The sequence below is a fragment of the Mauremys mutica genome, chromosome 1 (genome assembly GCF_020497125.1).
Source record: "Mauremys mutica isolate MM-2020 ecotype Southern chromosome 1, ASM2049712v1, whole genome shotgun sequence".
NCBI classification, from domain to species: Eukaryota; Metazoa; Chordata; order Testudines; family Geoemydidae; genus Mauremys; species Mauremys mutica.
This window is the reverse complement of record NC_059072.1, coordinates 232,405,910-232,421,605: the sequence shown is the minus strand read 5'-3', so window position 1 is coordinate 232,421,605 and position 15,696 is coordinate 232,405,910. Positions and strand designations below refer to the sequence as shown.

General features: G+C 39.4%; 1 protein-coding gene across 2 annotated transcripts in view; it reads left to right on the top strand.

Moving 5' to 3' along the window:
* The window catches only part of WWC3 (WWC family member 3), a 169,302-nt gene that overhangs the window by 132,704 nt on the left and 20,902 nt on the right, over nt 1–15,696 (top strand). For both annotated transcript variants that reach the window (XM_044990979.1, XM_044990896.1), the window contains exons 11-15: nt 818–1,389; nt 9,260–9,380; nt 10,890–10,964; nt 12,246–12,332; nt 13,986–14,178. In XM_044990979.1, the coding sequence (XP_044846914.1) occupies nt 818–1,389; nt 9,260–9,380; nt 10,890–10,964; nt 12,246–12,332; nt 13,986–14,178 (1,048 nt within the window). The remainder of the gene's footprint in view (nt 1–817; nt 1,390–9,259; nt 9,381–10,889; nt 10,965–12,245; nt 12,333–13,985; nt 14,179–15,696) is intronic.

Here is a 15,696-nt window from a genome sequence, read left to right as displayed (position 1 = left end):
GTAGGGGTTTGCATGCTATGGAGAAGACAGAGGATGTCATCCTCTAAACATGAAGATGTTCTGAGATCTACAGAAAAATCCTACAGGTTTGAGAGCATCTCCATGAGGGATCAGCCTCTTGGGATGGCTCTTAAGGACCCCTTACCTCACCAGCACACCACCTGCAGGAGCCTAGCTCCTGTTGTTTCACACTTTACCAGCTGCTATACTCTTATCTCCACATTTGGAGAGAGGCAAAGGAATGGGGCTAGTGCTGAAATTGCAACTTCAAAGCTCCCACAAAGTTTTCAAATGGGAATTCTGTGAGTTTGCTTGGATATAAAGCTGTATAGAGTGACTGTTCCCTTGTTCTGCTTATGTCCCACTCCTCTTGAACCAAGTTACTGGACTCAGTTCAGAAGCAACTGATTGAAATATAATGGCTTGTGATACACAGGAGTTCAGACTAGAGAACTAATGGTCCCTTCTGGCTTTAAACTCCATGAATCTATGACTTTTCCTCACCAGTTCTCTCTCTGGCCACTTTTCCACCAAAACCCACAGAGAGCCATCTGCTGATTTGAGGAAAGGGATGTGATGATCCTCTTGCTCCACTTCTCCTTTTTAGGCATGCTGACCTAAGTTGGTTCTCATTTATACTACTTTCATCACCTTTAGCCTAAAGGCAAGGGAGGAGAAGAAAGATGGCCCTTATCTTAAGTATTACAATGCTGAATGCATGTAAAATCCTGTACCTTAATGTGGGTTATTATTTTTCTATCTATGCTGTGTTCCTAGCTATATAATTCATATATTAATGGATCTTTTTCTGTTTTAGTTTATCTGCTAGCACCCTCACAATGTCTTCTGGCAGCAGTAGGGGATCACTGGCATCCAGCCGAGGATCACTGGCGTCCAGCAGAGGGTCTCTAAGCTCTGTCAGCTTCACGGACATCTATGGCCTCCCACAGTATGACAAATCAGACAGTGTTACTGACTATGCACAACATCTGCGCTTTGACCTGATTCCATTTGATTCACTCAGTAAAGATGTGCAGTACTCTGATTCCACTGGACATTGTAACTTCAGTAAACAAAGGAGGTCCTTGGATACTCCTCAGTCCCTGGCATCCCTGTCATCACGGTCCTCCTTGTCATCATTGTCCCCTCCAAGTTCCCCTCTGGACACCCCCTTCCTTTCTGCTTCTCGGGATTCTCCACTTGCCCAGATGTCAGAAGGATTTGAGGAGATAGCGGGTGTAGGAGCCCTAGAAATGCGCAAAGCTCAGGCCTCGGTTTTGGGTGATGATGCCCAAGGAACAACTTCATCACAGACACCTGCTTACCCCGTGGATGATGAAGGACTGCAAGAAATGGGACCACACTTGGCAAACATCCAAACTGGTGGAGGTGAGTTTGATTTCTTCATTACTATTTTGTCTCACCTAATCTTCAAGGGATAATGAAAAACACAGGAAAAATGTAAGCATGGCATTATAGTAGAAGATATACATCTGCTATCAGTTCGATTTCTTTTTTTAAATTAATTTTTAAACAATTATACAGCTGATGTTAACTAAAACATTTTTTGTTCAAAGGTGAAGTGCAGAGAATGTTTTGTATGTAGTAATTTTTTTAGACTTTAACATAAATTGTTAATGGAAACTTCAGTACTTTTTCTGAAAATATGCCAATTTTGTTGATTAAAAAAAAAAAGGCCTGCGTGTTTACTTTTTAGGAAAAATCCTGAATGAGAGAACCTGAACAGTCTTAGACTGTGCCAGCTGATATCACTTCTCTCTGTGTGCCAAACACACTTAGTAATAGCAGTAAGTTTGATGGAGGGAAATGGGGATGCAACGTGAACTGGCTGACCTAGGAACAAACAATGAGAGAACACAAGTAACAGCAGTAACTACCCCTTTTAAATCTACCTGGTTCATGCAGATTGCATGCAACCGTATGAGGCAGGCAAACACAACTGGCTTGTAAGTCTATGGTGTTATTGTATTCCTTGATTTGTGTGCGCATGGTATGTAATGTCTACATGTGAGTGTTATTTGGGCCAGAATTGGGGTGAATGGGTGCCACCCAGCACCTATTCTGTTTACGTGAACTGACACGCATACAGGAGTTTAGGGGGAAGACAAACAAGTGAGCTGGTTGAGACTATTAGGGATTTCCAGATCTTGAAGTATAGGAGGGGATTGGCAGTTATTCTTACAATAACTCTACTCTAAAATCTGTGGTTACCACAACACACTTCCAAAAATATATACCATTTGTACTGAAATAGGTACTATTCCACTTGTATTGCAAATGGTCACAATAGATCATTCATTATGGGTGCTCCCCACATATAAACCATTACCAGTTGTCTTTGAGAACTCATGGAGGATGGGTGAGGTGCCAGAGAACTGGAGAAGGATGTGCATAGTACCTGCCTTCAAAATGAGGAACAAATAGCACTTGAGGAATTATAGACCAGTCAGCCCAACTTCAATACCTGGAAAGATACTGGAACAAATTTATTAAATACCTAAAGGGTCCAAGGGTTATAAGGAATAGTCATCATGGATTTGTGAAGAACAAGTCAGACCAAACCAACCTAATTTCTTTCTTTGACAGAGTTACTAGCTTAGTGAATTGTGGGGGGAAAGGGGGGGAGCTGTAGATATGATCTACCTTGATTTTAATAAGGCTTTTGACATAGTCCTACATGATATTCTTTTAAGTAAACTAGGGAAATATGGTATAGATTAAATTGGTATAACGTGGGTATAGAACTTGTTAAAAGACCATATTCAAAGAGTAGTTATCAATGGTTGCTATCAAACTGGGAGGACGTATCTAGTGGGGTCCTGTGTGGGTCAGTTCTGGGTCTGGTACTATTCCATATTTTTATTTCTGACTTGGATAATGGAGTGCTTATAAAATTTGCAGATGAAACCAAGATGAAAGTGGTTGCAAGTACTTTGGAGAACAGAATTCGAATAGAAAACAACCGTGACAAATTAGAGTATTGGTCTGAAATCAACATGATGAAATTCAATAGAGACAAGTGCAAAGTACTACTTAGGAAAGAAGTAGTGTACTTAGTGGAAGTCACTTCATAGACGAAGAACCAGGCAGTGAAGAACATGCCAATGGCCAGCAGCACCACGGTGCTAATAACTGGCTAGGTGGTAGCATTGGTGAAAAGGTAATGCAGGCTATAGTGGATCACAAATTGAATATGAGTAGGGGTATATTAAATCGCGGAGAAATCACACATTTTTCACGGGTTGGTCACGGCATAAATAGCGAATTTTGCAGATGTGTTCATACCATGCCACCCTTACTTCTGCACTTCTGAAGGCAGCGCCTACTTTGCACTTGTCTCTACTTTTCTGCACTGCTGCTGGCGGCGGCGCTGCCTTCAGAGCTGGGTGCCCAGCGAGCAGCCAGCACTCTCTCATCGCCCAGTTCTGAAGGCATAGGGTAAAAGTATATGGTACAGTATAGGGTACAAACACACAAAAGACCAGATTTTGCGTGGAAGACCAGATTTCAAAGTCCATGATGCATTTTTCATGGCTGTGAATTTGGTAAGTCCCTACCTATACATAGTTCTTAGAAATGAAGACCTGATTTGAGTGCTGAGATAAGGAAGGCTGTAATGGAGCTGGGATGCTGCTTCAGTTATACTCTTCTTCCCACCCCCTGTGAAGTTTTCTTTCCTGGCTTTTCTCTACTTTTCTTTCATTTAAACATTCTCTTCTGCTTTTGTCACTAGAGTGCTTCCTGTTCCACTGTGTTCACCTATTTCTTCTCTGTGTATAGCATGCAATGTTTACACTGGAAGTAGAAAAACAGTACAAGGCCAAAGAATTATTCTGGTGTTGTTCATTTGAGCTGCTTTTAATGTGTGAATTTTAAAACAATTATTTAGGAAAAAATGGTTCCCCCTTCACATTTCTTGCCGAGGCTCTTGACTCTCTTGCACTCTGTAAATTGATTGGCTTGGATAGTTTGCATTCTGTTTCATAGTGGCTGTTTTCAAGCAGCATTTCTCAAACTTCATTGGTTCACATACCACCTGAAGAACTGTTGTGAAGTGAACTGATGGAACATATACCACAGATTGGAACTCTGGGGCTTAGAGCTAGCTTTATGATTTTAAGTTCTTGTGCAAAGCGTTTGGTTGCTGCCACCTACTGGTGTCGTAGCATAATGCAAAGGGAACAAATTGTAATTCTGACAACACTGCAAACAACTTTCTTAAATATTCAAATAAAATAAATTGTGTAGTAATTTTGATGAACTTTATTACTCATGGAAGTGGGGGAGGAGCCAACAGTCCCTTGTTTACTGCATGCAGCCAGTGTGCAAGATTTCTTCACACAATGTCTTGTTTATGCACCAAAATGTTGACCAGCACCTCTGCTGCTCCTCCAGTCTGGCATCTCTCCTGAGAATATACTAAGAATTGTACTAAAATATGTGGTGACTTTATGATGTGTACAAAAAGAACCTGACTGAACAATGGAATTCAACTCACTTGCAGGAAGAGGCTTACAAAGATCACAGGGGGGAAGAAAAACACATCTGAATAGAACATTGTTTTTAAACTTTTACATTTTTTCCTGTCTCCTCTTCTGTGAATTTTAATTTAAAGAACTTCCATCACTAATTTTGTTAGTTTAAATTATATATTAATTTAAGTATAGAGGGAATATTTTGCTTTCTTGTAAAGAGGGACCCAAAGAGAGAATCCATATCTACAGCCCTGAACTTTGGGGAAGTTTGGATTTAGATCCAAATGTCACAGCCCGCCCTTATCTCTACAATGGGCCAAGTTAAAATCCTTGCTCCAAACATTACCAAACTTGAGGAAAATTCAGATCCAGATACAATTATGTAGGTGTATAGTTTCCATTAATGTCTAAATAATCTTTTGTATAAAAAGCATTGGCATAGATTGAAAAATTGATTTATCACCATGTGCTTTTCATTTTGTATCTTGTTTCTCATGCGGCACAGCAGAAAAATTCACTGTAAGTGAACCTGGAATTACTTATTATGCTGGTTTTGCCTGTAATGCTTAGCGTGTTTTTGTGTGTAGTGTGTATGTTCTGTATGACTTGCATGTGGAGAAGAGGGTGTCTGAGCTACATTTGATTTTAGGTATCACATTATATATGTTTAATCATCATGGGATACTTAAGTTTTTGCTATGTCCACTAAACATTATATTCATGGCTGCGGATGACTTCTCAGAAAAACTTTTCTGTAAGCTTTAGCTTTATTATATCTTGATAATGCCCAACAGTACCATTGCAGATTAGGGTCTGTTTATGTCCCCATTATAAGTTTATTTTCTGGAGACAGTTTAGCTCTGCTATTAAAATGCATTTTGAGCTGATACAAAGCACATAAAGTCCAAGTTCATGAAACATGGGTTACATTCTCAAAAATATCTGGTGATTTTGGTTCCTTGGTTATTTAACAGCTAGTTTGAGACACCTTAAGTCCACTTTTTCAGATAGTAGATTCTCAGAACTTTCTGAAACCAGGTCTGTTTAAGGCATATCAGCTGACCCAAAATCACGAGTCATTTCTGAAAATGTAGGTCAGTATTTTGTATCCAAATTTCTAAGATATGGAGTAAGTTAGAAAAGATGAGATGCTGACTCTACACTAGAAATATCAAATTTTATTTTAAATAAAACTTTTCAGTTTCCAACTCTGTTTGACTAAAGCCTGTGGTAAATCCCATTACATGAGATCCAAAACCTGATGTTACTTTCTGGTTGTCAAGCTATTTTTCATGTTGATTTTCTAGTCAAAGGCATGTTCTGACATTTGCCACCTCTCCCAAATTCTGTGGGATTTTCCTGATATTATCAGGTGTTTCTGTGGCCTCCAGGCAGCAAGAAAAACATTAGTAAATTGCAACATTGTTGTAACAACACTTTTTCATGACTTTACCATGTTGCATTTTGAGATCAAATTTTTGCTGCTGGACAGATTCCAAAAGATGACAGCCAAAGCAGAGAGCTTGCAAAGTGCCTATTATAGTTACAGAGTTTACTTTCATCTCCTATATCCACACAAGCCATCCATGTAGTGAAAAATTGCACCAGTGTAACTTGAGTTGGTGTTTAAACTGATACAGTTACATGGGTGCAAAAGGCTCTTTGGACACTTATTGTGATGTAAAAGTGGCTTATATCAATCTAGCTGAAACTGTTTCTGATTGACTTAAACTAATCCAAAGTAAGATGCTCTTATACTAAAATAAGAGTGTCCATCCAGCCTTTTGCACTGGTTAAAATGTACTACTTCAATTTCACACCTTAAATTATGCTGATGCTACTTTTTCATGTAGACAAACCAAAAAATAAAATGAGTAGCATAAAAAAAAAAAACAATGTCGCACACCATCCTGAAGGCCTCATAGTGGGGTTTTATGCAAACATCATCATAGTTTGAATATCGTTTCTTCAGTCCTTTGCTTCCTCTAATTAACTGGAGCTGAGAAGTTTGCTTGCATTTTTGGTAAGGTTGAAATGCATTGTGTTGCATAATGATCTCTACTGGACAATTAAGATGAGAAGCAATGATCCCGGAAAGCTTAGTTCTTTCTTCAAGCTCAAAGACACTTCTTCTGATTTAGGAATAGATTGGACACTCCTGATTGAAGGTCAAAATTTCCCAGGTAGATATAGCTAGCTAGAAACATTAGATTTGGAGGAGGGTAGACATGGCTTGTTATCAGTCCATAAAGGCAAACACTTGGATCCTCTTGCATCTAGTTCAGGGGTCGGCAACCTCTGGCATGCGGCTCACCAAGGGGCTGCGGGAAGCAGCGTGGGCCGAGGGATTTGGTGGCCACGGCTTCCCGCTGCCCCCATTGGCCTGGGACAGCGAACCTCAGCCAGTGGGAGCTGCGATCAGCTGAACCTGCGGATGCGGCAGGTAAACAAACTGGCCCGGCCTGCCAGGGTGCTTACTCTGGCGAGCCGCGTGCCAGAGGTTGCCGACCCCTGATCTAGTTGATTGAATTCTGTGTTCTGCACAGGTCTTTTCACCTTTTGCAAATCTCAAAATACATTGTTTTCTTAACATTTGAGTTTGTAACATATATCAGGCTTCCAGTGAGGTAAGTCATCTAGGTCAGTGGCTCTCAACCTTTCCAGATTACCATACCCTTTTCAGGAGTCTGTCTTTTGTACCCCCAAGTTTCATCTCACTTAAAAACTACTTGCTTATGAAGCCAGACAGAAAAATACAAAAGTTTCACAGCACACTATTACTGAAAAATTGTTTACTTTCTCATTTTACCATATAATTATAAAAGAAATCAATTGGAAAAGAAATCAATTGGAATATAAATACTGTACTTACATTTCAGTGTATAGTATATAGAGCAATATAAACAAGTCATTGTCAATATGAATTTTTTGTTTGTACTGACTTAGCTAGTGCTTGTTACATAGCCTATTGTAAAACTAGGCAAATATCTTGATGACTTGATGTACCCTCTAGAAGACCTCTGTGTACCTGCACTGGTACGTGTACTGCTGGTTGAGACCCATTGATCTAGGTGACAGCTCAACTCCATCATGAAGTTGTCCAGTAGAAGCTTGAAAAACATGATTAATTTAATCCCGACCAAAGTTTTCTGGTGACAGCAGGTACTGATATTTGAAAACCAGTAGCTGCGCACATGCAGTAGTAATTTGAAGGCTTTCGCGAGCATGACGTTATAAGTAATCATGTGGCCTTCTTCATATTACACTCAAAAGGGGCTGAGATTCACCTTAGTGCAGAGGATTTGCCCAAGGCCTGTGCATCATGTATGCTCAGCAGTGTGCTAGCCCTTTGCACTGGGGGGGTGCTTTTCATCCTTCATGAATATTAATGTTTTACTGGCATTCATTAAAATAATTAATCCTTAGAATGCACTTATTAATTAATTGTGCTATTTGTTTGTCGTAGGATATACATTATGTACTTCATCATAATAGGCTGTATGCTTTAATCATTTTTTTTCCAATGTACTGTCCATTACCATCCATGCACGTGCAAAAAAACCAGTTGCCTTAAAGGGTTGCTTGTTGCAGTATGATGCACCTCAAAACCACCCCTTGAAATATCACAGCATGGATAGACAGGGGAATGATATGTTTCTATTTTCCCCCACTTGTGAATGCCACATCTCACTACTCACCTTCCTTAAAAAGTTTTTAGTTGCTTTCCTGCTTTCTGTTTTAATTCTGCCTTTGAGGGAAAGGAAATTAAATTTGGAAAGATCATGTGCGATACCTGTGCAATGAGGAAACACTTAAGTAAATCAGTTTGATATCTCTCAGACTCAAGACATGGAATTTCAGAACATATAGGGCCTTTTGAATGTGTGGAACTTTGCATATGCACTCAGTTCTTGAGCACTGTCACTTGTGCATGCCCATTTGAGGTTCTACACTGCAATCCTCACTTGTATATGCAAAACTATTTTGCATACATTCTTTTGTGTACCTTATGATATGAAAGTGATTGTCCATACTATTTTTGTTTATTGAGTTTGCTGATAAGGGGCGGGGAAAAGGAAAATGTCATAATTTTTTTTACATTTTCATCATTTTTCAGTATATATTTTTTTAATTTAAAAAAAATGGTCATCCAGCTCTTCTTGTCAGGTTCAGATCCATTTTGACAGTGTGCCTCATGCTGCAAGTAGAAGCTGATACTGTGGTCTGATTAAGCCAGTTTGATTTATGGTTGGGGAATTAATATTTAAAAAAACAAATAAAAACCCCATACTACCAACAGCAAATTACTTCCTAAATCTTTCCTTTTTAGCTAGGTTAAAAGAAATAGGCATTATGGATATTTCCAATGTGTCACACATTTATAAAGGGATGGTTAATAGGTAAATCCTAATAGGGTATAATGTGCGTATATATGCTGGGATGGAGGCAGTTTAAGGCTTACCCCATTGGTGGTGGCAGTTCTTTCGGAAATACATTGCATAGTGATGAGATCAGTTTATATTTTATCTTGTTATGGAGAAATTAGCCATTAACGTGCTTCCTAAATTCTCCAGCAAAGTAACTCCAATCCATTTTACATATTATTCTAAGTTGCAATAATGTTCCAGCATGTGTAATTGTATTTACATCAACAGTATGTTTGTTTGGGCAGTTTAAGAGATATTAATTTTCCTTTTTATATAATGCATTGTGAGGGACTGCCTCAAACTGACATTTTCTTTAATTTTTTCCCTCCGTTATAGCCGTAACTCTACGCGAAGACAGTGCAAGAAGGTCGGCAAGGCGAGCCAGGCGAGTCTCAGCATGTCTATCCGATTATTCACTGGCTAGTGACAGTGGCGTGTTTGAAGCTTTAAGCAAAAGGTCAGGTGTATAAATGCGCAATAAATTGGAAATGTCCTTTTTCTGCCACATAAAGTCTGCAAAAATAGTTTGTAAATTTCTAAAATAGGTATAATTTTTTCTTATTGGATACATGATAATGCCTAATACTTTATAATGTAAGAATATTAGGTTAAAATGCTTTAGAAAGAATGGAGGCTGGCTACGTGCCATTCCACTGTCATTTTCGCAGGTGTTAGTATGTCACTTCCACCTCTGTATCACTACTGACAACCTATAAGATTTTTTCCCTTTTACTTGTAAAATGCTGCTTTTTCCTCTTGCTGAATTATTTTGGCGGTTTCATCCTGTCCTAACACCTTTCTGATTTCAGCATCTATCATCATGTATTTTATTTGTATTTTATCAATATGAAAACAATATTTTACAAAATACTATTTACAATTCTGGAAACAGAAGGGTAACAAAAATGATTAAAGAGAAGGAATAATTGACTTATGTGGAAAATGGTAAAACTAAAATGAATAGCTTGGCCAAATGATGATTAAGGGGAGGATGTATAACAATATACAAGTGTGTAAATACTGTAAAACAGCAATCAAGGAGAGAATATCTGGGAAAAAATCATTTAAAAAGTGACATCTCTTGAACTGTGGAATAGTTTTTCCAGAGAAGCTGTAGAAGGCCCATTCCTTGAATCATTTGACACTGGTCTAGTGTAACCACTGTGGAACATAGAGCTGAATGTCCTGTAGTGGCAGGAGCCTAGCTATGGGTCTATCTATATGGCAGTAATACACCTGTGGCTGGCCTGTGTCATCTGACTTGGCTTGGGCTGCAGAGCTATAAAACTGCAGTGTATATGTTTGGGTTTGGGCTGGATCCCAGGCTTTGGAATCTTTCCTCCTCACAGGATCCCAGGGCCTGGGCTGGAGCTTTTATGGTCCTGAGCAGGCTGAACCCTGCTAGCCTGAGTCATAGACTTTAAGGTCAGAAGGGACCATTATGATCATCTAGTCTGACCTCCTGCACAATGCAGGCCATAGAATCTCACCCACTCACTCCTGTAACAAACCCCTAACCTATGTCTGAGTTATTGAAGTCCTCAAATTGTGGTTTGAAGACCTCAAGCTGCAGAGAATCCTCCAGCAAGTGACCCATGCCCCACGCTGCAGAGGAAGGTGAAAAACCTCCAGGGCCTCTGCCAATCTGCCCGGGAAGAAAATTCCTTCCCGACCCCAAATATGGCGATCAGTTAAACCCTGAGCAAGTGGCCAAGACCCACCAGCCAGCACCCAGGAAAGAATTCTCTGCTGATGTGGGCCAGCCGTGAGTGTTTGCCTGCAATTTAGACATACCCTAGATTGCCTAATGAGCTTTTCCCATGTTTTCTGATTTGCACCACAAAACAAGTCACAAAGCTTGTATCCATTTTTTTGCGTGTTAAATGGATATATCCATTTTATTCATAAAATAAACCCATCTAAATCAGTGTGTGGTTTACAGTTGGCTTTTTTTTTCCCCATGTAGGAATGAGGATGTTGAAGACCCTGTTTACAGTGGTGGTGATGCTAGTGAAGAACCACAAATACATGTTGGATTCCTGTAAGTAATGATACTTGGGTTCTTCAGTAGATACTGCCCACCAGGATTCTCCTTCTAGGATCTTATCTATTAAGCTTTGAACACTGAGGGCAGTGGTAGCTGGGTGTGGGTATGAACCAGGCCCTTACTGGACATCATGCACCAACCACTGCAGTATATTAATACTACCGTCAGGTATTTCATTCAGTTCCCTCTACCTTAGTTGGCAAAGGAGCACTTGGTTTGCTGCACTTTTTCATCCTTCCAGCTGTTTCCACGGTATCCTTTTCATTGTTTGGAATTCTTGTGTGAGTAAGATGATGAGGATTTGTCTCAGTACATGAGATCATCACCCTTTCTCTGGCCCCTTAGTGTGACGTAAGGCACTTAAGGCTGCCTCCCACATATCACCTTGCAAGCCCTGGTACTGCAGGGAGAGCTGGTCACAGCACACACTGCTGCAAGGATTTCACTGCCACCTGTATGACAGCCATGGGCACCTAGACAGGCCACCAAGTCTGTTATGTCTGAGGCCTCTCAGCCCCCAGGGCAGTCCTCCACCTAGTCTGCGAGTTCTGCTCTGTGCCTCTAGGAGGTGCAGCACAGAATCTCATCTAATAGATTTAACTTGTTTGTTCAGTTTCCAAATTCATGTTGACATGAAAAAGTTAACTCTTATTTATACAGTGCGTGAATTAGCGAAAGAATGTAGACCATGGCAAACTGCAGTTGACGTTCAGATGTGTTTATCAATATAGTTACACTGGTACAACTCTTAGTGTGGATGCAGTTAAAGCAGTGTAAAGGTGCCTTGCCCCTGTATTAGCTTATTCCCCATCCCATATGAAAATCATTCTAGTGGCATAACGCAACTTCATGCTGATTCAACCTCATCTACGTTAAGGTGGTTGTACTGCTCTAACTATAGCCATATAATGAAAGCAATACAACTTTTGTGGATAGATAGCCCCAGTTGTAGCTGAGGATTGGCAGCGTGGGAGCAGAGATGAGATGAGATTTTTTTTTTTATTTAATAGTACTTGATTCTTTTATTGTTGGTTCTAATAGATTCTTTAGTGTAGTATTATAATAATATTGTGTTTCTCTTACAAGAATGTGATACCCAGAATCACATTGGATATCAACAGTTTTAGCTAATTTCATTCATTCAAAGGCATAAAAGATTTATCTTATTCTAAACGGAGCTGTTTTTCTTCTTTGTAACGTTTTTAGTCTTCCATCCAAATTTGGCAAGCTAAACACTGAGTTCTGCTAACTTACTCAGCCAATTTATTTTTCCAGGCATGATGGTGAAAGTGAATGTCTCCTAGTCCATGTGTTAGAGTTGAAGAACTTTACTGGTCCTGTTGTGAAAGAAGGCTGCAAAATGTAAGCTCAAATATCACCAAAGGTCTGATTATTACAGATTGTTGCTTATTTTGTTCCCCAGCCACAAATGTGTAATAAATCTGGCTAGATGCTGTTTGTATAAAATAGTAGAGTATTTGGGGAAGAATGAAAATTTGGTACATTTTGATAGCCATCTAGTTTGGGGGGTGGAGGAGGGTTGTGTTAATATTCAGGGACATTAACAAGTGACCATTAAGGAAATAGTTCTCTTAGAGGCCCAATCATGGCAACCTTTACTCGCATAAGTAAGGATTTATGACGCTTAACTAAGTGTAATAATCCAGCTGTAAAGCCCAGGAGCACTGTGTACTTCTGTGGGTTTTGCAGCTATAAAGACCATTTGGGATAGAATCCATAAACTAATTTAAACAAAGAAATTATCTGACAGAGTTTCAGAATGAGGAATTATAGTCTCTCTATATCTGGTCTAATAGCATTACAGTTCATCCCTTCCATTTCTTTACCACAATATATAGAACATATACCTACATTTATAATTAGGTGTATTTACAATATTTCTTACCCAGTGATACAGAAATTATATTTCTGTATTTAAACATCAGATGAAACTTAGCTGACAATATCTCTCTAAATTAATGACAAACAATAGGGACCATGAAAATTCTGTTGTCTGGTTTTATTTCTGCCCAAAGAACTTGCCTGGAAACTTTGGAAAGTTGATGTACTGTAGAACTGTTATGACTGCTGTAAAGTAAATCATTCCAATGGGATTCTTCATATAGGGGGAAGGGATAGCTCAGTGGTTTGAGCACTGGCCTGCTAAACCCAGGGTTGTGAGTTCAATCCTTGAGGAGGCCACTTAGGGATCTGGGGCAAAAATTGGTCCTCCTAGTGAAGGCAGGGGGCTGGACTCGATGACTTTTCAAGGTCCCTTCCAGTTTTAGGAGATTGGTATATCTCCAATTATGTATTTATTTATTTATATTTATATAACATAAGGCCTCTTGATCATAAAGCTTGTTCCTTCCCCTCTTGCCCTTCTCCCCAAAGCTACAGCTAAAAATAATTTCAAAATAAGTTGGGTCACTGTCCTAATGTTAGTCTGTGCCATACATAAAATACAAAGGTTTGGTTTTCTTGGGAATAGAAGGGGATGGTAAGGAGAAGGTGATCATGTATTGCTCAATGCATTCTCCTGTGTAATAAGAGAGGTTTTGATAATCTCTGAAGAGAGCCATGTATAGTGAAAGTCATCCAGAAAGATAGTGACTACTAATTTGGGCTTGGAGTTTCATTGGTGAAAGAAGCAGGTAATGGATTGTCAATCGTAAGGCACTCTCCGTGACTTTTTTTTTTCTTCCCCTCCAACCTAACTTTTCAGGCAAAACTCCGGGGAGGCGCGACAAGACACAATAACAGTAGCTATATTGTAATGTCTCCGGGTTAATCAGTAGTGTTGGAAAGTGGAAGAACTGCTCAACTTTGTGTTTCTTTCATTTAACGAATGCAAGACTAAACTCCCTTAATGAAGAGATGCAAGTGTGTGTCGTGAATGTATAAATTACATTTATTTTTATTGTTCAGTTTGATTTTTAGAAACTTAAAAAATAATTTGAACCTAGCTTTCTTTATTTCACTTGTGCTGTTCTTGGCTTGTTTTGCTGTTCCCAGACACGTTCGAGTTTACTTACCTCCACTGGAGTCAGGCACACCAACCACTTACTGCTCTAGAGCTTTGGAATTCCAAACGCCGTTAATATTTAATGAAGTTTTCCGAATCCCTGTGCATTCAAGTGCATTGAAATTAAAATCGCTGCAGCTGTATATTTGTTCAATTGACCACCAGCAGCAAGAAGAACTCTTGGTAAGTGGTCCATTTTCCCTGAAAAATAGTATGGTATTGTTAATAAAAGTAACTTCCATATCAGCAAAGGACACCAGAAGGACTAATTTTTTTTCTTAAGCATAAGAGAAGTGTAGCTGGAATTTGAAGGGAGTGATATGGAACATCTCTTTGTATTAGTCATCATCAGGGCTATTTTTCTTTGTAGATAACAAGAATAACTGATAGAATTGTTTGTTTGAGGTCTGTCTTATAAACAAGAAGTACAGGCAGTCCTCGGACTTACGACACAATTGGTTCATGAAAATTGTGGCGTAAGTCTAAATGTCATAACTCAGAACTGCAGTCCACTCCATTGCAGGACCAAGCGTCGTAAAGTCAAAACCAGTTGTCATAAATTGAATCAGGGTGTCAATTCAGAAGCATCATAAGTGCTGTTTGTCGTAAGTCAAACGTTGTAAAGTCGAGGACTACCTGTAATTAAATATAATTTAAGGATGGGATTTTCAAAAGCCATTTTTCAAAGTCAGTGGGCTTGTGCTCCTCGTTCACTTAAGAATTTGTGAAAATCCCCCTTTAAATGTTTAAAAGAAATGAGCTAAAAGGAAAGAGTTACTGGTCTTGGAGAATGCCAGCATTTCAATATTACTTGCTGTATATTTGTGGTGTTACAGGCAGTCCTCGACTTTATAACGTTCGACTTATGACGAACGGCACTTACAATGCTTCTGAATTGGCACCGTGATTCAACTTACAACAATACCTTACGACGCTCGGTCCTGCAGTGGAGTGGGTTGCGGTTCCGATTTACAATGTTTCAACTTACAATGCAATTTTCAGGAACCAATTGTGTCACCAGTCTGAGGACTGCCTGTATTTCATCACTTTTTAAATGCAGAGCCTTGCTCAAATGAATAGAATGCTGGTGCCACTGATTCCTGTGAGACTTGGTAGATTAAGAATACTAATAATATATTATTACTTAGAAAATTATTGTGTTGGAAAAGGTAAAAGAATTATATAGTTGCTGCTGCCACCAAAGTTGACAAAAGAACAGTTCAAAGTGTTGTATACAAACCATCCTTTCTTAGTGGCCTGAAAATGGATATTCTTACATACTCTTTCAGTTGTGAACTTGTCCTTCATACTCATAGTGATGACCTCCTGTGTTGTCATTCCAAAAACTGTTCAAAGAAGAAGATCACAGCCTTCTTTCTCCATGCTTTTTATCCATGTATCATGTTCATCTTTCTCTGCCACCATTGATGCCTGTACCACCCCAGTTAGTGATTTTCCCACAGAAAAAATTCAAAACTCAATTCAGCCTTGATTAAACAAGAGAACATAAGAATGGCCATACTGGGTCAGACCAAAGGTCCATCCAGCCCAGTATCCTGTCTACTGACAGTGGCCAATGCCAGGTGCCCCAGAGGGAATGAACAGAACAGGTAATGATCAAGTGATCTCTCTCCTGCCGTCCATCACCACCCTCTGACAAACAGAGGCTAGGGACACCATTCCTTACCCATCCTGGCTAAT